The sequence below is a fragment of the Rhinopithecus roxellana genome, chromosome 4 (genome assembly GCF_007565055.1).
Source record: "Rhinopithecus roxellana isolate Shanxi Qingling chromosome 4, ASM756505v1, whole genome shotgun sequence".
In the NCBI taxonomy this organism is placed as follows: domain Eukaryota; kingdom Metazoa; phylum Chordata; class Mammalia; order Primates; family Cercopithecidae; genus Rhinopithecus; species Rhinopithecus roxellana.
In genome coordinates, this window is record NC_044552.1 from 176,227,717 (window position 1) to 176,251,025 (window position 23,309).

Genomic DNA, 23,309 nt, shown 5'->3' on the forward strand with positions numbered 1-23,309 from the left:
TTATAATTTGAAATGAAAAATGTATTCCACGATATGTTGAGCCATAGATAAGGACAGAACTGTTCCTGAAACAAGAAGAATTAAAGAAAGAAAAACGGAACTAGTTTTGCTTAGTGTTATATTAGACGAACTGTAGTTCAGCAGTTCAGAATCAGTGATGGGGGGTGTGGGGGGGATAGAGTTTGAACACAGTGATATGATATTGAATCATGGAGTTACTAGTTTACACTTCAGTTTTTGAAGAAAACTGAAGGGACAGAAAGCAAAGTAACGTAAGTAACATTACTAAGAGGGTGATTCCCAGGGAGAGACCTCTCCTAGGTGTATCTAGAAGGCCTTTTTTAGAAACAAACACATTTAATAAGGCTTACTAATATTTGTTCTGCTTTCACCCCATGCTAGCTTCACTCTGATTATCAAATGTTCTTGTGTAGTTCAAAGATTTTGATACACACACACACACATACACACTATAATTTTACAAAGAAATGTTACAACTTTGAGAGGTGAATGAGCCAGAATTCTAGGCTATGAGTAAGAACCTGCCTAGGTGGAAATGCTCAAATCTTAGCTTTCCTCCTGGTTTTGTTTCAGATCTTAGATAAAAGCAAGTCATTGCTAGTTTGATATCTCTGTATATATCTATTCTGAGGCACTCTTTTCTTGATTAATGAATTTATGCCTTCAGTAAATGATGGATCTACCTGAGCCTTTCGTGACACTATCTTCCCCTGAGGTGCACAAAGAAAAATCAGAGGGAGGACCTTCCCCTGTTCACTAAGCAACAGCAGAAAGAGCATGAGAAAAGAACAGCTTTCTCCTTACTGAGATGCAGCAGACACCATTGCAGATTTTTAGAAAGGCCTTCCACACTGACAACATTCAGATGATCAGGGGTTCAGCTTGAAGAGGGATAGGTGCACAAAGCTGTTCAAAACTGACTGAAGAGCCGTTTTGCGACGTCCAGTCTGCTAGGGCTCTCAGTCAAGCACCTTCATTGGTATCGCCATTTTAATGTCTAACCCACCGGCACGATGGTACTAAATTTGCTTTGTAATTACCTACACCTGCCATTTCTATGCTACTGTAACTGAAATCATTTCTGAAACTTCTCCTTGAATATCAAGCTTTAAATAAGTCAAATAGTTTGTCCGGTAAAGATTCTTATGGTTGCCACCGCAGGGGACCACAGTACCCTAGAGTCACAGATCCGACAACTGGGCAAAGCCCTGGATGATAGCCGCTTTCAGATACAGCAAACCGAAAATATCATTCGCAGCAAAACTCCCACGGGGCCAGAGCTAGACACCAGCTACAAAGGCTACGTAAGTATCCTGGCCATCCTCATTCTGACCTGTACAAAACCACAGTTCTAGGTCAAAGAACAGTTCGTCTGCAGCATAAGGGCTTTATGTGGTCTCTGAATACCATGCTGCCCTTGAACTCATGAACCTAGATGTGCAAAGCCAAGCCCTGTTATTAAGTTACCATTTGAGTAGAACTTGTCTGTTTTTAGGCCCACAAAACCGTTGTAATGACAAACCTGTTCCTTTACACTGAGCACTTAGGGAGATCATTTTCATTGAGAGCAGCAAAATACTTTGGCTCCCAAAAGTCATTAGGCATTTTTCCAAATTCAACTAATAATTTGGACCAAGGTTAACCTTGGAGCAGCAGATTTTAGCTAATAGATTACTAACATGCCGTTCATGCAGTTTTTTGGTTTTTTTTTTGTTTTGTTTTGTTTTTCGTAGTTCTTTTCCTGGGTTCACCGAATGACCTCGGGAATGTTTTCCTCTTCTGTTTTTAGTGTGCGCATTCTGAAGAAAACGGTTCTAACAAGAGGGATTTGGAGACAAGATAGCAAGGCATGGGATATCTAAGCAGCTATTGGCTGTGTTCTATCTAGGCAGCTATTGGCTGTGTATGATAAAGTCTAACAGAGCGTTATTTGCCCTACTCGAGTTACTAACCAGTTAATTTTCCCTAGAGAACTACCTGTTTTCCTACACATACTTAAGGAAGAGAATTTTAAAGCCAGTCTCTTCTCTGCCTCACGTCTTCTTTCATATCCGAAAGACTGCTTAGTACAAGGAAAGAAAAATGAATTTCCCCAAGTCTGGTCACAACTCATATGTTCTACTTTTTGAAATTAGGGAAGAAAACTGTTCTAGCTATGTATGTTGATTTTATTATCCTCACAATTACAGAAGAGCCCTCAATCATGAGTTTGTTTTCTGTTCAGTTTGGCCTATTATACCAATTTCTATTATAGTGAAGCCACTTTTTAAAAATACCTATGATATAGTTTTATGATAATTATACTGACATCACTGGGATTACACTTAACCGCAATCAAAAGTAATCAAAGTAACTTAATGGCATTGTGATTTGTTAAAGGCTTTATGGTAAGCACAGCAGGAGTATCTTGAAATGATTTGTTCTTTTTAATCTTTGAATACTGTATCTGATATTAAAAATGAATTTGGAAGCTTTTCTTTGACTTTAGAATTTAGTCCCTTGATGCCTATTAAACATTGCTTACATTTTTTGCTAAAACAGCTGGCTTTAATATTGCTCTATAATTTTAAGTATTTTAATTATTTAATGCAAGAAAGTTCCCATGAGATTTGTGGTAACATTAACATTCCCATGTTTCATTTTAAGAAAGAGAAAGAAGGAGCAACTTGCCAAAAATTACATGCTGCATTGCCAGCTGAGGGCTCTGAGTTTTAAATCGCAGTTTGGTTTAATCTGTTTTGATTCATGAATCTTAAAGAAACTTCAAGGACTTCTCATGCAAAATCATGTATGCAAAGTACATCTTTAAGGCATTGCTTTTTGTATATGTGAATGCATCACCTGTTTAAAAGGCGTGTTTTTGAACTTTGCTTATTTAATTTTTTTTTCTTTTAAGAGACGGGGTCTCACAGGCTCACAAGCCTGTCACCCAGGCTTGAGTGTGGTGTCATGATCTTAGCCCACTGCATGCAGCTTAATTCCTGGGTGCAAGCAACCTTCTCACCTTAACACCCTGAATAGCTGGGACTACAGGTGCTCACCACCATGCGTGGCTAATTTTTAAAAATATTTTATAGAGACAGGGTCTCGCCATGTTGCCCAGGCTGGTCTTGAATTCCTAGGGTCAACTGATCCTCCCACCTCGGCCCCCAAAGTGCTGGGATTAGAGGCAGGAGCCACCGTGCCCAGCCTACCTCTGCTTCTTTTTTCTTTTTTCTTTTTTCTTTTTTTTTTTTTTTTTTTTTTTTTTTTTTGAGACTGGGTCTCACACTGTTGCATAGGCTTAGGGCAGTAGCACAATCATGGCTCACTGTAGCCTCAACCCCCCGGGCTCAGGTGATCCACCTCGGCCTCCCAGGTAGCTGAGACTACAGATGCATGTCACCATGCTCAGCCAAGTTTTTTGTATATTTTGTAGAGACAGGGTTTCGCCATGTTGCCCGGCCTGGTCTCAAACTCCTGAATTCAAACAATCCATTTTCCTCAGCCTCCCAAAGTGCTGGAATCACAGGCCTGAGACACCACACTCGGCCATCTTGGCTTATTTTTAGCAGAGTGGCACAGAGGAGCCAAACACAGACACTTCTCTTGCTGAGAAAGTACAGAGATATTTTCCCCTAAAGTTTTTGCACTCATGAAGATTTGGGTGACAGGGACTGGTTGTTTATGTCTGAACAGATGAAACTGCTGGGTGAATGCAGTGGCAGTATAGACTCTGTGAAGAGACTGGAGCACAAACTGAAGGAGGAAGAGGAGAGCCTTCCTGGCTTTGTTAACCTGCATAGTACCGAAACCCAAACAGCTGGTGAGTGCGTAGTGTCTAGTTCAAGAGTGAATGAAATAGAAGATCCTGAAGCACTTTGTTAAAAGCCAAGTTCCACTTAGGTTGCTTGGCCTTCTTCTACACCGTTCTATCCCGAGAACTTCCTTCCAAGTTGTAGCAGTCTCCTTTGACAGTGAGGGGGGTGATGCATGCCGTCGTGGTAGTGTTTGCCCTTGTTTCATTTATTATTACTATTTTTAATATTGAGATGAAGTCTCGCTATGTTGCCCAGGCTAGACTCCAACTCGTGGGCTCAAGTAATCCTCCCACTTCCCCTCGAGTAGCTGGGATTACAGGCGTGCACTGTCACTCCAGCTCTCGTGTTCCAATTATTGTAATGTACCGTTTCTCACATATCTAATCAGACATTTTATATGTGTGTGCTCAGAGCCCTGTTGTAGACAGGATCCAAGAATTGAATGCTACTTTGTGTGCATGACTGCTTATTACTTCGTAAAGCTCTTTACACTGTTAACGCCCATGTAGCTAACTTTTTTGCTTCATTATTATTAGAAATACAAATAGAAAAAACACAGTCATTGTAGCGATGTAGCTGTTATTTCCAGATGACAACAATGAAAATGCCCGGTGGAATTACTTTTATTTCTGTTGCTATTTAAAGTTAGCTGCCAACCTATGTTTAAAGCATTTCATAATCATCATGTGTGGAGGAAAATAACCTTGCTGTTCTCTGCATGTCTTGCCAGGTGTGATTGACCGATGGGAGCTTCTCCAGGCCCAGGCATTGAGCAAGGAGTTGAGGATGAAGCAGAACCTCCAGAAGTGGCAGCAGTTTAACTCGGACTTGAACAGCATCTGGGCCTGGCTGGGGGACACGGAAGAGGAGCTGGAACAGCTCCAGCGTCTGGAACTCAGCACTGACATCCAGACAATCGAGCTCCAGATCAAAAAGCTCAAGGTAGCTGCCCCTTGCCTTTTCCATGGCAGGCAAACAGAGAGCCACCGCATGAACGACTGTGCAGATGGCACCTTTAGTTTGAGCTGCTCTTATACAGCAGCAAAAAAAGGATCTAACAAAAATGAGTGAGAATGCTCTCTTCACCTCTAGCCATCCCAAATTCCTGGGTTCCACAAAGATGGTTTTCTTTCTTTCTCTCCTTCTTGCCTGCCTTCCTTCCTTCCTTCCTTCCTTCCCTCCCTCCCTCCCTCCCTCCCTCCCTCCCTCCCTCCCTTCCTTCCTTCCTTCCTTCTTTCCTTTTTTCCTTCTTTCTTTCTTTTGACGGAGTCTCGCTCTCTTGCCCAGGCTGGAGTGCAGTGGCATGATCTCAGCTCAGTGCAACCTCTGCCTCCCAGATTCAAGCCATCCTCCTGCCTCAGCCCCACTAGTAGCTGGGATTACAGGTGCACGCCACCAAGCCCGGCTAATTTTTGTATTTTTAGTAGAGACGAGGTTTTGCCATGTTGGCCAGGCTGGTCTCGAACTCCTAACCCCAGGTAATCCACCCACCTCGGCCTCTCAAAGTATTGGGATTACAGGCGTGAGTCACTGTGCCCACCCAAAAGATGGTTTTCAAGGGCAGAAAAGGGGACCATATTGTAGAACTATCCGCCATGTAAATAATCATGCACGATTTAATGAATCAATATTTTAAGAAATGCCCAATTAAAATTTCATGAAGCATCCAGGTACTTCTGGGACCTATGAGAACTCTTTGTAAGGGAAATACAGAATGACCAGGGTCCTACAGGTCTATATCTAGAGCTGGAGAGAAATTCTCTCCAAAATTGTATCTGCGTGAATTTATGGGGGAACGTAATGAAATTATTTGACCTTAAGTAAGGGAAACTTCTGAAATTGATTGCAGTAGTGGTAGAAGCAATTTTTGCTGTAGTAAATAAAACTATAGAGTAATTGTGGTGAAACGCCTGGCATTTGCATTTGATTTTGGTTTGGCCCACAGGATATAGTACACAAGTTAACTTCCCTTATTTAACTCCAGTCTAGATTTTAAAATCCTCCTTAACCCAAATACTAAAATGCTTTAATATATGGAGACTGTTGTGAGCATCTCATGAACTGAGAGCTCAGTTTGTTTTTAAAACCCATCAGTGCTTTTTTTTTCCTGTTTGGACAGCCTTAAGATGTGCTGCTCCTCAAAATGTAGCTACCCAGGCTCTCGGAGGTCGGGATAAGGAATGAAGTGTGTGCTGCTTTTGTGTTTCTGTGGTTTTAGTATATGCTTTTAATTTGGGGTTGATGTTTTTTGGCTTTCTTTTAGTGATTGTGTGATTTTGTTTTATTTTATTTATTTATTTATTTATTTATTTATTTATTTATTTATTTATTTTTGAGACAGAGTCTCACTCTATCACCCAGGCTAGCGTGCACTTGGCTCACTGTAACCTCCGTCTCCTGGGTTCAAGTGATTCTCCTGCCTCGGCCTCCTGAGTAGCTGGGACTACAGGCATGCACCAGCATGCCCGGCTATTTATTGTATTTTTAGTAGAGACAGGGTTTCGCCATGTTGGCCAGGCTTGTCTCGAACTCCTGATCTCAAGTGATCCACCAGCCTCATCCTCCCAAATTGCTGGGATTACAAGCGTGAGCCACCGCGCCTGGCCTGTTTTAAATTTTCAAAGATAGAAAACTTCAAACGAGAAATGAATCTCCCCTCCAGGTGATCCAAAAGGTGCATTCTTATAGAAAGGCCTCTACATTACCCCATGAATTTCAGGACAAAGTACCACGTGGGAGATTTACAATATTTGCATTATGAAATGCATTTTTATCTAGAGTCCCTAAATTACTCTAGTAAGGCAGTGTTGCATTATAAGCAGATTCCTTAAAAAGTTGATGAAGCAAATGCTGGCCAGGGTCTGAGACCTTAGAGAGATTAGCATAGGGAAATAAGACCTTGAAAGTCATCCTGCATAACAAGAAAAAAGACACCCTCCTTTGTACTTTCTCCTGATCCTTCCCGTCTGTATTTTCTCTGAATAAATCTGTGGAATAATCGAGTATTTTCACGATGTCTCTTAAACACATGTTGTCTGTGTGATTGAATCTATTCTACAGTATGTTAAGAACCTATTGAAAAGTGACAAATGAAGACAGATTGGGAACATAGCAGGACTAGCGAGAAATGATTTCAAAATGCAGCATAGGTCAATGTGACTTCCAGGATCTCTCACCCTAACTGGATTGGGGCATTTAAAACAGTATCCAGATACTCAATTACTAATACAGACTCCTGTGCTCAAGTTCTTAGAATTGAGCATTGGATATTTTGGAAATACACAAAGCCAAAAATCAGTCACCTGGTTTTTGTGAAATCAAACCTAACTGGTTAGCTCATGAAATACGCAATTCATTCTACCTTCACATCAGTGTGGCTTGTGGCACCGGCAGTATTCTCAACCTGTGGGCCACTGAACCTGCAGATTCAGTACATCTGGAGTCCAGGGCCCTGACGTCTGCTTTCTTTGCTTCATTTTTAGGCCCACACATTTGAGTTTCGTTGTGGTTGAACCTCTGTACAGAGTGTGGACTCAATCATACTCCTTAATGAGGCCATCGCCCAGCGCTATTGTTGCTTCCTACAAGACTCCACTTCTCTTTATTCCTCCCCACTGCAAACCCTACCCTGGCTGAACTCTAAGTTCCCATTTGATTTTCAAAATGGTAGCTATTCTGAAATATTTAGCAGACATTGTTTGTTCAGATATATTCTTTAAAAATGTGGATTTGTGTGTGTGAATGTAGTGAGGCTGTTGTGTTCCACGTAGCATTCTGTTTCTCACTTTTTCACTCTATACCCTGTTTTCTTAAGATTCATCCGTGTTGTTAAGTACTCATCTAATTCATTTCTTCCAGCTGCATACAGTTATCATTGGTGTGCACCCTCTGTCTTTTACCTAGCCATCCTGCTAAGGCCAGTTTAAATTAATGAATCTTTTCATTCAGGTGAAACATTTTCAAGGGAAAATATCTTTGTCATTATTGTCCTTGTTTGATTGTCTTTTTTGTTCTTTTCAGGAGCTCCAGAAAGCTGTGGACCACCGCAAAGCCATCATCCTCTCCATCAATCTCTGCAGCCCTGAGTTCACCCAGGCTGACAGCAAGGAGAGTCGGGACCTGCAGGATCGCTTGTCACAGATGAATGGGCGCTGGGACCGAGTGTGTTCTCTGCTAGAGGAGTGGCGGGGCCTACTGCAGGATGCCCTGATGCAGTGCCAGGTCTGTAGAGCTTTGGGCAGGAGATGAGTCAGAGCCAGACATTAGCGGTTTAGCTGAGTGTGTGACTTGATGTGTCATGGTTTCTAGAGGGATGCAGTTGCTCCCCAAAGTCAGTATTTCAGTGAGATAACCTTGTCCCCAAAGTTTTCATTTTACTGGAGCATTTCTACATGTTCAAGACCATGTTCAAAATCTCTAGATCCTATCATCTGTCCAGATAAGAGGAGACTATTCCTCACGTTTATCTCAGTCCCAATGCTCCTTCTATGACTCATTCATTTATTTCCTTTATTTATTCAACAGATATTTACTGGGCAAGCCTTTCTTGAACATCAAAGTGAGCATTACAAATATTATTTATCCATTCATACTGTAATTATTTGCTGGGCATCCACTGTATGGCAGATGTGGTGCTAAAACATTGAATAAAGCATGGCCTCTGCTTTTGTTGGGGATGACAAGATCAATAAAATGCAAGTAAATAGTTAAACAAGATACTTACAGACATGGACGATAAAAGTAATTGAGAAAAGCCACTTTGAGAGGGTAGTCAGGGAATTTATTTGGCTCTTTGAGCTAACATTGGAAGGATGTTGCTATGAAGGTGATAGAATACATGGAAAGTCCCAGAAGCAAGAAATGACTTAGTGTCTTTAGTAACAGCAAAGAGGTCATTGTGACCAGAGTGTAGTCAGTGAGCCGAGCCAGGGAGTGATAAGAAAGACTGAGGAGGTGGTCAGGAACCAGATGGCTTTGTAGGTCCAAGCCAGGAGATTGGATCATATTCTGAGCACAAATGGAAAGCCCTGGAAGGATTTGAAGCCTGCTCTGCAGGTTTATATGTGCCCCAAGAGTAATAGTTCCTTGAAAGCAGGTACCTAAACTGCTGTTTCACCTCTGCACCCACTCCTAGTACAGTGCCTTATCTGTAGGAGATCTTTAGTAACTGCATGTTGAATAAATAAATAGATGAATAAATGAATGAAGGGGATATGAGATTCAGCCTTGGTAGGCCTTAAAAGATGGAAAGATTTGAATACACAGAGAAGAGAGGGCAGCAGAGTTGCTTCCTTCTAAACTATAAAATAGCACTACCCTTTTTTCAGAAATAAGGTATTTTGATGCCAATTTTCTTTTTGTCTAAATTTTTCTCCAAGTAGTAAATTAGATGCTTTTGGTAAGAACGTGAACTCATGATCAGGTCATTGCAAAAGCACCAGTGCCTTCCTCAGAAAGGAGTTGCATGTACGTTCTTGAAACCAATGTGTGTTTGCTAATGGTGGCAGTTGAAAGACATTTAAGTTGTGAGAGAAATAAAAATATTTTATCTACAGTTACTTTAAACTGTTTTCTGTAGGGTTTCCATGAAATGAGCCATGGTTTGCTTCTTATGCTGGAGAACATTGACAGAAGGAAAAATGAAATTGTCCCTATTGATTCTAACCTTGATGCAGAGATACTTCAGGACCATCACAAACAGCTTATGGTAAGATGTGTGAACTCTGGCAGCCTCCAGTTATTTTTAGCAGGGTTGCATTTCATTTGCAGAAAATGGATATAAGTGGTAAGTGTTATTTTTTTTTTAACTTTTTGCGTTATACTCTCTATTTTACACTTTTTTTAACTCCCTGTGGTTTCCAATCTTGGTAAAGCAAGCATGCGCATAGAAGATGATATCTGCCAGCTTTAGAATCTGATTTAGAATCTGATTTAGAAGCTTTAGAATCTGCCAGATGATACCTGCTCAATTGTAAAAATCTTAGTGTTCTCAATCAATCTTAACTAGCTTGTGGTGTTTATTAAGGCAGCTTAATTTAAACTTTATGTTACATCTGTGGCCCAAAAGTATATTTGGTGACTTATAATAAAAGTTCATTAAAATATTAGAATAGAACGAGACAATTAAGTCTTTGTTTGTTTGTTTTTGTTGTTGTTTTTTGAGACAGTCTCGCTCTGTTGCCCAGGGTAGAGTGCAGTGGTGCAATCTCAGCTCACTGCAATCTCCACCTCCGGGATTGGAGCAATTCTCCTGCCGATTCTCCTGCCTCATCCTCATCCCACTCCTGAGGTGGGACTACAGGTGTGCACTACCACGCCTTGCTAATGTTTGTATTTTTAGTAGAGACAGGGTTTCACCGTGTTGACCAGGCTGGCCTCGAACTCCTGGCCTCAGGTGATCCACCCGCCTCAGCCTCCCAAAGTGCTGGGATTACAGGCATGAGTCACCGCATCCAGCCAGCTCTTTTAAAGAGGAATTAAATATAGCAGATTAAACATGAATCTTAGCATCAAGTTTTCTGAAAGCTAAGACAAAATGGGAAACAAGGAGTAAACTTACTTTCATTATCTGACAAAAACAAAACATAACAGTTCTCAAGGAAGGAGAAACGTTTTCTAGCACTAAATTCAAAAGGAAATTAGCTGGTAGCCCCTTGTACGAGGATCTTTGGACAATATAATGTACAGTGTATTTAAGTGACTTTATAGAAGATAAGGAAGCATATTTGAGTTCCATTAGAAGAAAATACTATGCACTTTGTAGTTCTCTGTATTTTTAAAATGTTATGTCTTAACATTTAACACTCACCTAAACTACAGAATTGGTACCTTTTAATTCAGTACCATCATAGTCTTAGAAACCTAGAGGAAATAGCCGTGGAACTGCGTTGTTACTTCACTTTGACCTCTGGCATTAAGCTGTGAATGATGAATCACCCCTTTTTAAAAAAAATCTTGACTAGATATCAGAGGATACCTAGACATACTTCTGTTTTGCTGTATTTGATGATGTACTTTTCTGTTTAAAAGACTATCTTATGTCTCACTTGCATACTAATCTACATTTTAAGTACTGTCATGTATACATTAACCAATTCGAACCTTCCAATAACACTGTCGACCAGATGTCAAATCAAACTGAGATCAGAGAGGGTCAGGGGTCTTATAGAATATTTTTGGCAGAGGCAGGAGTAGAACTCAGGCCATGAGCTGCTGCATCCTTTAGTGTGTGAGCTCCACGTTTGATACTCAGGTATAATTTCCCACCAAGTTAAGTTGATCTCATTCTGCACTTTTGGAGCTTTTGCTGTTTATCAAAAATGCTTAGAAAAATTATTTATTTTTGTATGCATAGCAAATAAAGCATGAGCTGTTGGAATCCCAACTCAGAGTAGCCTCTTTGCAAGACATGTCTTGCCAACTACTGGTGAATGCTGAAGGAACAGACTGTTTAGAAGCCAAAGAAAAAGTCCATGTTATTGGAAATCGGCTCAAACTTCTCTTGAAGGAGGTCAGCCGTCATATCAAGGAACTGGAGAAGTTATTAGACGTGTCAAGTAGTCAGCAGGTAAGCTCTAAACAGACATCATCGTGTAGCATTTCTTACTGGAGACCAAAGAAGCATCATCTTCAGGCATTTTAGAAAGACTTTAAATATAGTACTTGTCAGAATGGAGTGTCTTCTTTCAGCCACTGCTCTTACAAGTCCTATCTCAAACTAAAAAAGCAGCCACATAAACTTTTACAACAGGACACTGCTTTTGATTCTATTAAATCCAAAAGCTCTCTTGTCATCGTTACTAATGCTATTACCACAACTGCTGTGGCATTTTATTTCACGCTGTTTAAGAATTTACATACTTTAGTTACACAGCCATGGTAGAGCAAACCAATTGTTGTATCTGAGTTTTGTATTTAACCCCTCTCAGGCATGAATTCTCCATTATGTATACAGGAAAAAAAAAACCATTATAAAATGGTCCTCTGCTTATTTAATTTTTCATGTTTTTTCTACAATCGCCTCCATTGTGGTATTATTGGTTTTGAGAAATGCATTTACAAGTGTGATGATGCCTGGTAAGATTTCAACCATTCTGTTGGGAAACCCTGCCATGAACACACACTTTGCCCTGCTGTAAGTTGCAAAAGAACAATCTACTCTGAATAGCAGCAGTGTCCAAAATAATAAAGTCTCTCTAATGCGAAAAGGCAGACTCCTGGATGACTATCTTTTGTTTCTAACTGGAATATATTGATTTTTGTTCAGGCTGAGTGACCAGCAGGCTCTACGGCAGGCTTCCTCCCCTCCCAAACCAGTATCAATTCATTCACATCCATGTCTCCAAGAAATAATGAAGCTATAAGTGAAACTTAGCAATAACAAAATCATAGCTGTATTTTCCAGAACAGCCAAACAGACAACTAGGAAATCCCAACACACTAGAAGAATTTGGCCCTATTCCTCTTGTTCCTGTCTGGTTCCATGTTTCCCAAGGAATGGTTTGGTTTTTATGGTGGAGACATGGGGGTGGATGGAGATGGAGTGGGAGATAGTGTGGTACAACACCCACCCCGTGGGTCTGGGAGGTGGAGTTGTTAACAGAATCTTTCTCCCACATAGGATTTGTCTTCCTGGTCTTCTGCTGATGAACTGGACACCTCAGGGTCTGTGAGTCCCACATCAGGAAGGAGCACCCCAAACAGACAGAAAACGGTAACTTTCCACTGGTCATTTTCAGTTGGCCCGTGGGAGGGAACACTGGGAAGTGACGGCATTTGCACCCACCACAGGGTTCACAGGCAGGCGTCCCCTCCAGAGGAGGGCTGTCACACAGGGTAGCACGCTTCCTCCGTCCTGCCACATCCCCTCCCAGCATGCGCTCAGGAATGGAAAAGAGCGATTCTGGTTTTCAAAAAAATCAGGACTCAACGTGTGGCTGGTATGCAGGGAGAGCATTTATTTTTCTTCCTCAAATAAGAAAATTTTGAGAATGGTGCCCATTTGTCCCTTTGGTGGCTCCTTTCTTCAAGCCACGGCTGCCACAACTATCTTAAAAGGTAGGCCCCCACTTGCAGTGGCACCTGGGCTGGAGGTGCACAGAACCGTGAACGCCTGTGAGCCATTGACTCGTTAAGGAAAGTGGAGGTTCTGTTGACTCTCAAGCTAAGCCGCTTCTGGGTGGTGGTCCTGAAGGTTTGCGGCAATTGTCCCGCCCCTAAGATGGCAACAACTCACCCACAGGCCTTGGCGGGGGCTGCCTCACTGAACACAAAGAGGATGAAAGGACAAATTCAGCCCCTGCTACCCTCTATGCCTTGATTTCTCTGTGTAATTAGAAGATTGTTTTTGTTTTGTTATATATTTTTTGTCCAGCTTTATGATTATATTCATTCCATTTTTCCTTAGTTTTTAGAAGTTTTGATTTCATTTGACTTTTTTTGTTATAAACATTTATGTTCTATGCTGATAAATGTATTATCTTTTTTAGGATTTTTTTTTTTTTTTTTTAACTACATTCACTAGTTTCCTATAGATCCTAGTTTAAGAATGTAAAGGAATACTGGCTTTTCAAGTCAAATTTTAACCTTTCTTTAACTTGAATATTTAAGGTGGGCTTCATCACTACAAAGACCAATCTCATATTGCCATTGTTATTTCTTATGGGCCAAGAATTTTAACACTGTTTTAGTATTCTAAAAGATGAAAAAAAAATACGTAAAGTGTCTTTGAAATACATGGTATGGCATAGTGCATTTTTCCTTTATTGTATGTAAATATACACATGTGTTACTACCATGAAAAGTCAAGAGAAATATGCCCACCCTAGTGTAGACTCCAGAATCCCAATTTATGTTTTATCAGTGGCTAATCACATAGATGTAAATTTATTTCACTTCTTCAACAAAAGAAAAGCCAGTTTCCTTAATTCATGGGTACTGATCATTTCATTTGATTTATTTTTCCTTTGCTGCACTTTTAGTTTAATTTTCATTAGTAGCTTGTCTTTATTTGCCTGGACTGAACATTCTTCTTTCTTTACCCCCTGTTCATTGCAAACAGCCACGAGGCAAATGTAGTCTCTCACAGCCTGGACCCTCTGTCAGCAGTCCACATAGCAGGTACCTCCTTCTCCTGGTTTCCACACTGTTCTAGAACCCCAAGAGGATGATGAAAATTGTCCATGACTTAGGTAGGCCTGTATCTGGTCTGCCTCAGGGTAGTTGGGAAATTACTCATTTCAGTCCACACCCTTTCCTCATAAATTGGAAGAGATGTTTCTAAATGAAATGTTCAGGTAAATTTCGGAGCATAAAATATTTGGACTCCGTTAAAATTCTGTTTGTCTCAACATAGCCCATCTGGTACTTTTCATCAAATTGTCAATAAGGATTTGATTACAACTGGCGGCACCACTGCCATTTGATTCATGGCAGACTTTTATCATCCTCTTTATTTCTAGAGTTTACAATAAGACAGGTAATCGATCAGTGAATTCTTTTACCATTCACAAAACCCGCATATCTGAATAAAATATACTAACATCCCCAACTTTTTATTTTATTTTCATGTTTTATCCAGATTGTGGGTTTTGGAGTCTCAAAATGGCAAGTCCTAATTTGGTGTTCATTGAAAATTTCTAAGTACCTTCTCTCTTCTGCTTATCCTCAAACTTCCCTTCAGCCAGCACACCCAGCCACTCACTTTCTGGCACTTGGCAAGCTCACTCTGGAACCCGCAGCAGCCAGTGCCCCTACCCAGTCACCTCCCAAGAGCCGACTCACAGCTGCCACTCTGCACTTCCCGCCTGGCCTCCAGCAGCCCCTCACTCCCGCAGTTAGCAGTGCTTTGCCTTCTTTGTTGTCGGTGTGGTGTCTGTGCTCCTCTGCTCCTCCACTGATCAGTTCAAGTTTCCCCAGACAGCTTTCTAAAAAATGAAAACACTGTCCTCGGAGCCTGTTTTCATTCCAGTCTCTAGCAATTCACGGTTAAAGTAGCTTGCCCCTCTGGAAACTTATCACCACTGAGCAGGAATCTGAATTCCTGGAAGGAGGGTGGGGATGAGGAAATGTAGAACTGTAAACAACCCTTGTGTAATAATTTTAGTTTTCCAGCTGTGCATAAGGGACTGGCTCTTTCGTTTGGTCCTTCCCACTCGGCTGAAGTCAGGCAGAACATATTTTCATATGTTCTCTGGTTTTAAACCTCCCTTTACTGTGTGTTTTTTTGTTTTTGTTTTTGTTTTTCTTTTTCTTTTCATTTCCTTTGGTTTGGCTTGAAGACAATTTTATGAGTTTTTTTTTTTTCTATCCTAAACAAAATAGCAATAATAAAATATGGAGAAAAACTCATGGGGACTTTTGAAGATAATGACGAGCATCCACAGATGCTCTAAGGTTTACTCAGCCCCCTATAAGTAGGAACAATTCAGACAGATCATTGTATTACACAGTCCATCTTTTCCCCACAAATTGCTGATGTGCCGTGAACAGAGGGGAAGAATATCCCCAAGCATTCCTTTGAGGATACCGGAGATCAGTTCTTTGGTTGATACAACTGATGGTGATGAGAAAGGGGAAAGTGCTTATGTTAATGATGCAAACAGCAGTCACTCTGAGGTTCCCAAATATTGCGTCTATCTGCTCTCCCCATTGTTTCAGACAGCCACATAGACCTTTCGAAAATGTCAACAGCATCATTTCTTAGGGCAGCAAGTGCTTCCTTATGCCTTCTAACAGGGCTTTGCAGCTGGGACAGCCACATTCTCACTATGACACTCGCAAGGCACCTTTCAGCTCTGCTCTGTCCAGCACGGTTGATTGACATCTTTCTGAGCATTCAGCATAGTGTTCACTTTGCTACTCAGGTGGAACTGGAACATAAATAATCTTCACCTGAACGGCAAACGTCATCAAACACCTTCGCAGACAGGTTGTGGTTGAACATTCTTGGGCTTCGTTACCCAAGCTCTGTTTGGGGCACACCCAACCCTGCCAATGAAATGCAGAGTCTGCTGGGGAAGAATGAACTTCACCCACAGTCAAGGCTGTCATGGTGTTCCTTTACATTGAGACTTGAGATATCTTGTGTTGAATCTTGCACTGGTCCAGCAAATTGGAAAGGTTATTGCAGAAGCATAACTAGTTTAGAATGTTGTTTCCAGCGGTCTGCAATGGGAAATTTTTAGATGTGCATTCTTCCTGAGAGGAGAAAGAGACTGAGTTGGAAGAAACTACTAGTTTGAAGGGAGGAGTTACTCATTTGGTTTCTTTGTTGTTGTTTAAAGTCAGATGTTAACATTATACTAGCCTGTTACATATTTTAATTTGATTTGATGGTGGTGATTCTATGCCTTCATACAGTATTTTAAACCTACATATGAATTGATGCCAATAGTTACTGAACACCGACTAAATTTAGGCCCTGGGCCTACAAAATTAATTCAATGTGATTCCTACCATTAAAAGACTTGCAGTATATCAGAATCTAGAGATTCCCTAAATCATTATAGGGAGCTCCCTAGAGCTTCTTAAAATTAGAAACATAAAAATCTGTGCGTGCATTCATAATAACCATATTCGTGATTTTTATTTAAGGTTAAACACACTTTAGAAGCATGCTTTCAAAGCAAGTGCTTATGATGCGCTAGCTGGTACTTTTTCCCTACATTTGATTTAAAATTTTCTAACCTTATCGCCATTAATTCTTAAAAACGCTACTGCAGCTGAGTTGAAATTGACAACTAGAAAGATTTCACTCCAATTTCCAGCAAGGCAAAGGAATAATTGTTCTGTAGTCTGGATGGAGCAAATTGATGACTTCATTCTAAAGCTTAGAATTGTAAAATGCAAAATTGCCTTGGGCACCTTAGGTCTCCGGCACCTTCTTTACAGAGAACTAAGATGGAATGAGAAGTGGCAAATGACTGACCAAAACACTGAAAGAGGGAAAAAAGGCCTCATTGAAAAATGTATTCAAGTTAATCAGATATATTTAAGCAAGGGCAGTGGGGTTTTTTTGCATGTACACTAGAGCCTCACTATAAACACTATTCAGTTTCTTGTAGAATTTGTTTTCAAGTCTTTTCTGTCAGAATTATCTGGGGATCTATTTATTCAAAGCATTCAAAGGGCCTCTGCACAGAGCCTCTCCCCTCTAAGGCAGATTGGTTTCCGGTGCCCCAAGGACAGCTGTAGGGTAAGGTTCCAATAGTTTTCTCTGTTGCTATTTGAGGTAGGCCTTCCTGGTGTTTCCAGGGAACAGGACAGGCAGTTTGAGAAATTTATCACATCCTTGAAAGCACTATTAATAAATCAGGTATGTTTTCCTAAGAGAAAAGGCTGAATCCAGCCAACCCCTAAGGGTATGAGTCAGCACACCATTGGTATAATTATACAGATAATAGTGATAAGTTGCTGACATTTATTTAGTACTTACTGTGTTTCAATTATTTAGTGCTTAATTGTATACATGCTAAGCATTTTATATATGTTACCTCTTTTAACCCTCATGAGAATCCTATAACATGGCTGTATTCCCAATTTATAGACAAGGACACCGGGGATGAGAGGTGTAAAGATGTAGGATTTGAACCCAGGTCTCCCCTGACTCCAGACCCTACCCTGTTAACCATACCACTCAGCTGAAGGGCTGCTGATGGGTAGGAGCCTTTAAACAATGGTTTTAGAGCTGAGGCCACCACAGGCTGCCTCAGGTAGTTTAGGATTAGCCAGAATGTTTGGTTTGGAAAAAAAGACGACCTGGGTTCTAACTTGATTCTGGAAACTTGTCTCCCGAACCACATATCCAGGAAACACTGGGTTTCAAAGACAAGACACGTAAGGGCTGGATCAAGATCATGGACAATCTAGATATGTCTGCACAATAAATTCCTGTTACATACTGCCAGTGTTAGCTGACAAGTAACAAAATAAATTAGAAGTTTTTTCTCATTTGGCTTTAAATGATATATGCACAAAATTAACTCATTTTCATTTCCTTGATTATGAACAATTTTCAAAGTGAGTCATACCCCATGTGCATGGCATTCAGACTTCTCACAAGTGTGTGTCCTATACCCTTTCTTTTGAAGAGTATGGTTTGAGTCACTACTCCCTCCCTGCCATTCTCCTTATCCTGCAGTTGTCTAGGTATTTTGGGACAGAGATGAAACAACTCCTGGGCAACTATTTACCTGGAAATTTGAAGGAGTGAGGGAAGTGAGAAAAATAAATAAAAATTTACTTGTAGAGAATAAGCACTTCTTTTCTGGACAGAACTATCTGATATATCTGTATTGATGATGTTCCTTAAGGAGGCTCACACATTTAAGTTTTCCTATATAAACACGATCTAAACTGGCATCCATGTATGTAATGAGGCCAGAGGAGAATGACCAGTGAGTAGTCAACAAGTCGCCTTTGTTCTTTCCCTTATCAAATTTCCCAAGACTCTAAAAACTTAAGTGACTTTTAGGACAGTAGATAAATATTAAAAATAACCCTTTCCCTGGGACCATTAACTTCTTGATACTAAAATCACTAGAACAAGTTACCCCTGAAGAAGAGGCAGCTTTGGGCGTGTTGAAACTCTGGTAATTACCCCAAGGGGACAGGCATTTTCCCAGTGGATAGTTTGGATATTTTCAAGGGCAGCCAGCTGCATGGATAGTCACTGAGTATTGTGTGTTCTCTCTGTCCCTATCTCAGCCCATGACTTCTTCCTAGCTTGGCATTCTTCAACATTAGAAGTCATGCACAAATTTAAGTTTAATTAAAAATGCTCTGGTGCTGTTAAATGTGCCATGTCCTTCAACAGACTCCAACATAGGAGCCCATATTCTGTAAATGGTGACATTTTTATCAAAAATGGGCAAGTAAATTAGTCTCTCTGGCCTTCAGTTTTCTCATTTGCAATGATGAGGGGTGCATTAATATCCTAAAATTGTTTTGGCTCTCATGGTTTATGAGTCAATGGTTTGCCATTTTTCTCAGGAGTGAACTGGTCAATGGGCAGCCCTTGTTTTGATCTTGATCTTTGACCTAATTGCACAAAGAATTTAACATTGACAAAGAGGAGCTATTCAGCTCTGTCAGATTGTATTATCAATTATATATGTAAATATTCCCATCAATAGAGTCCTTAAATGCCTCCTAATGAAAATTAGTCAGGTATTTAATAACTAGGAATTGTGGAGCTCTCTTCTGTCACTCTGTTATAACTCATCTAGCTGCAGGTGTTGAGTGTTGGTTGCCAGGGCGTATTTTAAAGTCAAGGAAAGGACATTTTGAAGAAAATTTGATCCAGAGTTTGTGGGTAGCTATCCTGTCCTTCTTAAGACACTTTAAGGCAAACCATTGAATCATAAACCATGAGAACCAAAACAATTTTAGGATATGAATGCACCCCTCATCATTGTAAATGAGAAAACTGAAGGCCAGAGGGACTAATTTACTTGCCCATGGTTATATAACTGCCTCAAAACAAAATGTCCCCACGTCCACACAGATTTGATGATCTGCCGGATACTGTGAGGCCTTACAACCAGAGGCATTTATTTTAGACACGAGGAAACCACTTGTTTCCAAGTATTTTAGGATGCAAGTTCGTGATTCTCTTCTTTGCTTCTACACGTGAGATATCTGTGACATGAATACGACCTGAATTACCGTTATTCATATCACCAACTGGCAAAACATTTCACAGCAGAGAGTGCGGTGGGCAGGGATTTTGGAACCCCGAGTTCCTGCTAGGCCTCTTCCTTTAATTGTGGGATCTGGAGCAAGTCATTCGCACTGTCTAGAGTCTCCAGGTTCTGGTAGTTAAAATCACAGGGTTGAAATCTTCTGCCACTGGCTGTGTGAGCTAGAGCTAGTTATTTCACTTCCCTGAGCTTTCTTTCACATCATCTGTAAAATGAAGTAAATAAGTACACACCGCAGAGGACTGCTGTGGGGATTAAATGACAGAACCCAATAGAAATGCTCAGAGTGCTGCTTAGCAATTAGAAGAGTAAACATGAACTGTCCTTAGCTACTCACCTACAAAATTAGCAGATGAATTGGATGCTCTCTAAGGCCCTGTCTCAACGTGAATATTTTATGCTCAGGTAACTCAAGAAGTTTCTATTTTCCTTTTCCACTAATAAGGTATATGACATATTTCTTTTATGTTCACAAAATAGACTTTTTTTTTTTTTTCCTTTTCAGCTTATTAGGAATAACTCATTGGTCTTAGCACAAGGGCGGTTAATCAGTTTGACCACTAGATGGTGATTGAGCTCTTGTGACTTCTTGGGAGATTATTTATACTGACAAATCAGTAGAAGACAAAACATCAAACAGGGAACTTAAAAGTTGGAAGACCATCTATTCTAATCTGAAGAGGTTAGCCAAGAGGTCGGCACCTAGAAATGAAGCGAGTTGTTCAAGGTTACATTGCACTGCCGTTAGTTGTGTGGACTTCAGAAAAGAACATGCTTCCAATTTAAGCCAGTGATTTGATTTTTCCTTACACCACAAGAAGTATACTAGAAACACTGTGTGGTGCAGGGCTGCTTCTTGGGGTTTTTGCCAAACAAATCTGTTTGTTTCCCTTTTTTTTTTTTTTTTTTTTTTTTTTTTTTGAGATAGAGTCTCGCTCTGTTGACCAGGCTGGAGTGCAGTGGTGCTGCAATCACAGCTCACTGCAGCCCCCGGCTTCTGGGTTCAAGCGATTCTACTGCCTCAGCCTCCCAAGTAAATGGGACTACAGGCATATGCCACCATGCTGGACGAATTTTTGTATTTTTACCATTTTGGCCAGGCTGGCTTGAACTCCTGGCTTCAAGTGATCCGCCAACCTCAGCCTCCCAAAGTGCTGGGATTGCAGGCGGGAGCCACTGTGCCGGGCCCTCTCCCATTTTTCTTTGATGGTTTAATAAAAGAGTTTTGAATACTCCCTCTGTTCCCTTCTAGGGGATTCTTTCTGTTTTTTATTTTAACATTCATTTTCTCAGGTGTCACTCCTCATCCCCCACTGATATTAGGATAATCTTTCTTCAGAAATTAACAGCTAATAGGTGAGCTACAAACATAGTGCTTTCTTCTGGGCCAAACCTACAGTTACCAATACAGCTTTCACACGCTCATATTATTCCAGTAGCCTCACATTCAATGTCCTTATCCTTGGTGATATTAAAACCCTTAGGGAATTTATACTAGTTGTAAGGGAATGTTTCTTTTGGCTATATCTCTTATTTTTGCTCATTCAATGTTGTATGGGTCTGTGTGTACACCAGATGCCTGTTGTAAACAACATTTCTTTCTTCATCTTTTCTACTAGTAACTAAAAAAGTTAATGGCTGTTCACAAAAAGAAAACAGTAGCACCCAACTCAGAATCTACTTCCAGATCCCGTATTTTCCAGGCAGTCCTTCTTAAGAGTTCTGAAACCTGTACTCAGTCTCTAATGCACTGTTTAAAAGGAAGATAAAAGTGAAATAGAAAAACTTGTCACTTTGAGCATAGAAGGGGCTACAGGATGACAGTCCATCCTCCAGGAAAACTTGTCACTTTGAGTGTAGAAGGGGCTACAGGATGACAGTCCATCCTCCTCAGAAAATGGTGTCCATTTTCCAAAGTAACGATGTCAGTGATAGGATCAGCCTAGCATCTACATCATACAACATTAGTGTTCTGTAGACAAACCCCACTGCTATTCCTTGTTCGTACAGCTTTGGAACCTACTAATGTCAGGGCCTGATGCTGATTCAGTGCAAGATGAAACCAGGGTATACTCTGTGATTAATGAAGCTTTTGTGGGTCTGTGCAAAATGACTAAGACTGTTTTTATTTTCGCTGCATGGATTTTGGCAAATCCAGGATGGCTAGATGGGATACTTGGTATGATTCTGACAGCAACTAATTTTGCTTAACAATGTTCCTGATATTCTGAAAACAAAAATGTACTTCATCAAATATCTACATTTTAATTATTTGGATCTACTTAATTTATGCTGGTAGAATGTGTATAGAGCATTTATTTTCGTTGATAGAAAATGCTTCACCAAAGTAAGGGATAAAAGGAATAGAATTTGAACCCAATTAGTTACGTTTAGTTGACTGACTAAATGTTTATTTCTCATCAGTGCAGTTTCCAACAACTTCATTTGGTGGTGGGGGTGACCTGGGCACACGGTGGAAGGCTGGCAGCTGATCGCCAGGCTGGGGTGTGCTTGGCATGGCCCTTTAGCTTCCAGGAAGGTGCAGAGGCAAAAAGCAGCGTCCATCCAACACTGGAGTTATCTGAGTTATTTATGTCCATTCTTCTCTCAGGTCCACAAAAGGTGGCTCCGATTCCTCCCTTTCTGAGCCTGGGCCAGGTCGGTCCAGCCGCGCCTTCCTGTTCAGAGTCCTCCGAGCAGCTCTTCCCCTTCAGCTTCTCTTGCTGCTCCTCATCGGGCTCGCCTGCCTTGTACCAATGTCAGAGGAAGACTACAGCTGTGCCCTCTCCAACAACTTTGCCCGGTCATTCCACCCCATGCTCAGATACACGAATGGCCCTCCTCCACTCTGAACTAAGCAGATGCCATCTGCAGAAGTGCTGGTAGCATAAGGAGGATCGGGTCATAAGCAATCCCAAACTATCAACAAGAGGACCTTGGTCTTGTCAAAAGCCCTCAGTGTGGCAGCTTTAGCCCTCCTCCAGATCACATGTGTGCAAATCATGGCTTTGGAGGTGGAGGATAAACAGTGACGGGAGAACAAACAGATGACAAGAAGGTTTGGAAGAAACCTGGTTTGAGACTCTGAACCTTAGCACTAAAGAGATTGAGTAAGGACCCCCAAAGTTCCCTGGACTCATGAATTCTGGGCCCTTGGCCCATTCTATGCATAGCCAAGAACTTCAGTAGACCATCTGGGCAGCTTTCCCGTGGTGCTGCTCCAACCATCAGATAAACGACCCTCCCAAGCACCATGTCAGTGTCGTACAATCTACCAACCAACCAGTGCTGAAGAGATTTTAGAACCTTGTAACATACAATTTTTAAGAGCTTATATGGCAGCTTCCTTTTTACCTTGTTTTCCTTTGGGGCATGATGTTTTAACCTTTGCTTTAGAAGCACAAGCTGTAAATCTAAAAGGCACTTTTTTTAGAGGTATAAAGAAAAATTAGATGTAATAAATAAGATCATGGAAGGCTTTATGTGAAAAAAGTTGAATGTTATAGTTTAAACAAAAAGATATTTATGTATGTACAGTTTGCTAAAGCCAAGTTTTGTTTGTATTGATTTCTTTGCATTTATTATAGATATTATAAAATATTTTGTCTGTGCTTTTTTTCCCTAAACAAATAACTCTAAGTTTCATTATTAAGCAGGCACTGATCAGAATGCAACCTAAATGATCATTTTTTGTATGCAGTGAATGAAGCTGGAACATAAGTGTATATTAAAGGAAAAGGATGACAAGAGGCAGTATGGATTTAGACACAGAAGACCCTAGGTGATT

At 40.7% G+C, this 23,309-nt stretch overlaps 1 protein-coding gene across 18 annotated transcripts in view; it reads left to right on the forward strand.

The window, feature by feature from the left end:
* SYNE1 (spectrin repeat containing nuclear envelope protein 1) overlaps positions 1–23,122 on the forward strand; it is a 546,282-nt gene extending 523,160 nt beyond the window's left edge. For 15 of the 18 annotated variants that reach the window (XM_030928634.1, XM_030928642.1, XM_030928635.1 and 12 more), the window contains 9 exons: positions 1,183–1,325; positions 3,700–3,826; positions 4,552–4,763; positions 7,842–8,042; positions 9,400–9,528; positions 11,176–11,388; positions 12,442–12,534; positions 13,882–13,940; positions 22,134–23,122. In XM_030928634.1, the coding sequence (XP_030784494.1) occupies positions 1,183–1,325; positions 3,700–3,826; positions 4,552–4,763; positions 7,842–8,042; positions 9,400–9,528; positions 11,176–11,388; positions 12,442–12,534; positions 13,882–13,940; positions 22,134–22,374 (1,418 nt within the window). In that variant the 3' untranslated portion in view covers positions 22,375–23,122. The remainder of the gene's footprint in view (positions 1–1,182; positions 1,326–3,699; positions 3,827–4,551; positions 4,764–7,841; positions 8,043–9,399; positions 9,529–11,175; positions 11,389–12,441; positions 12,535–13,881; positions 13,941–22,133) is intronic. The other 3 variants (XM_030928648.1, XM_030928649.1, XM_030928651.1) reach the window with 1 other exon arrangement.
* The last annotated feature ends 187 nt before the right edge of the window (positions 23,123–23,309 follow it).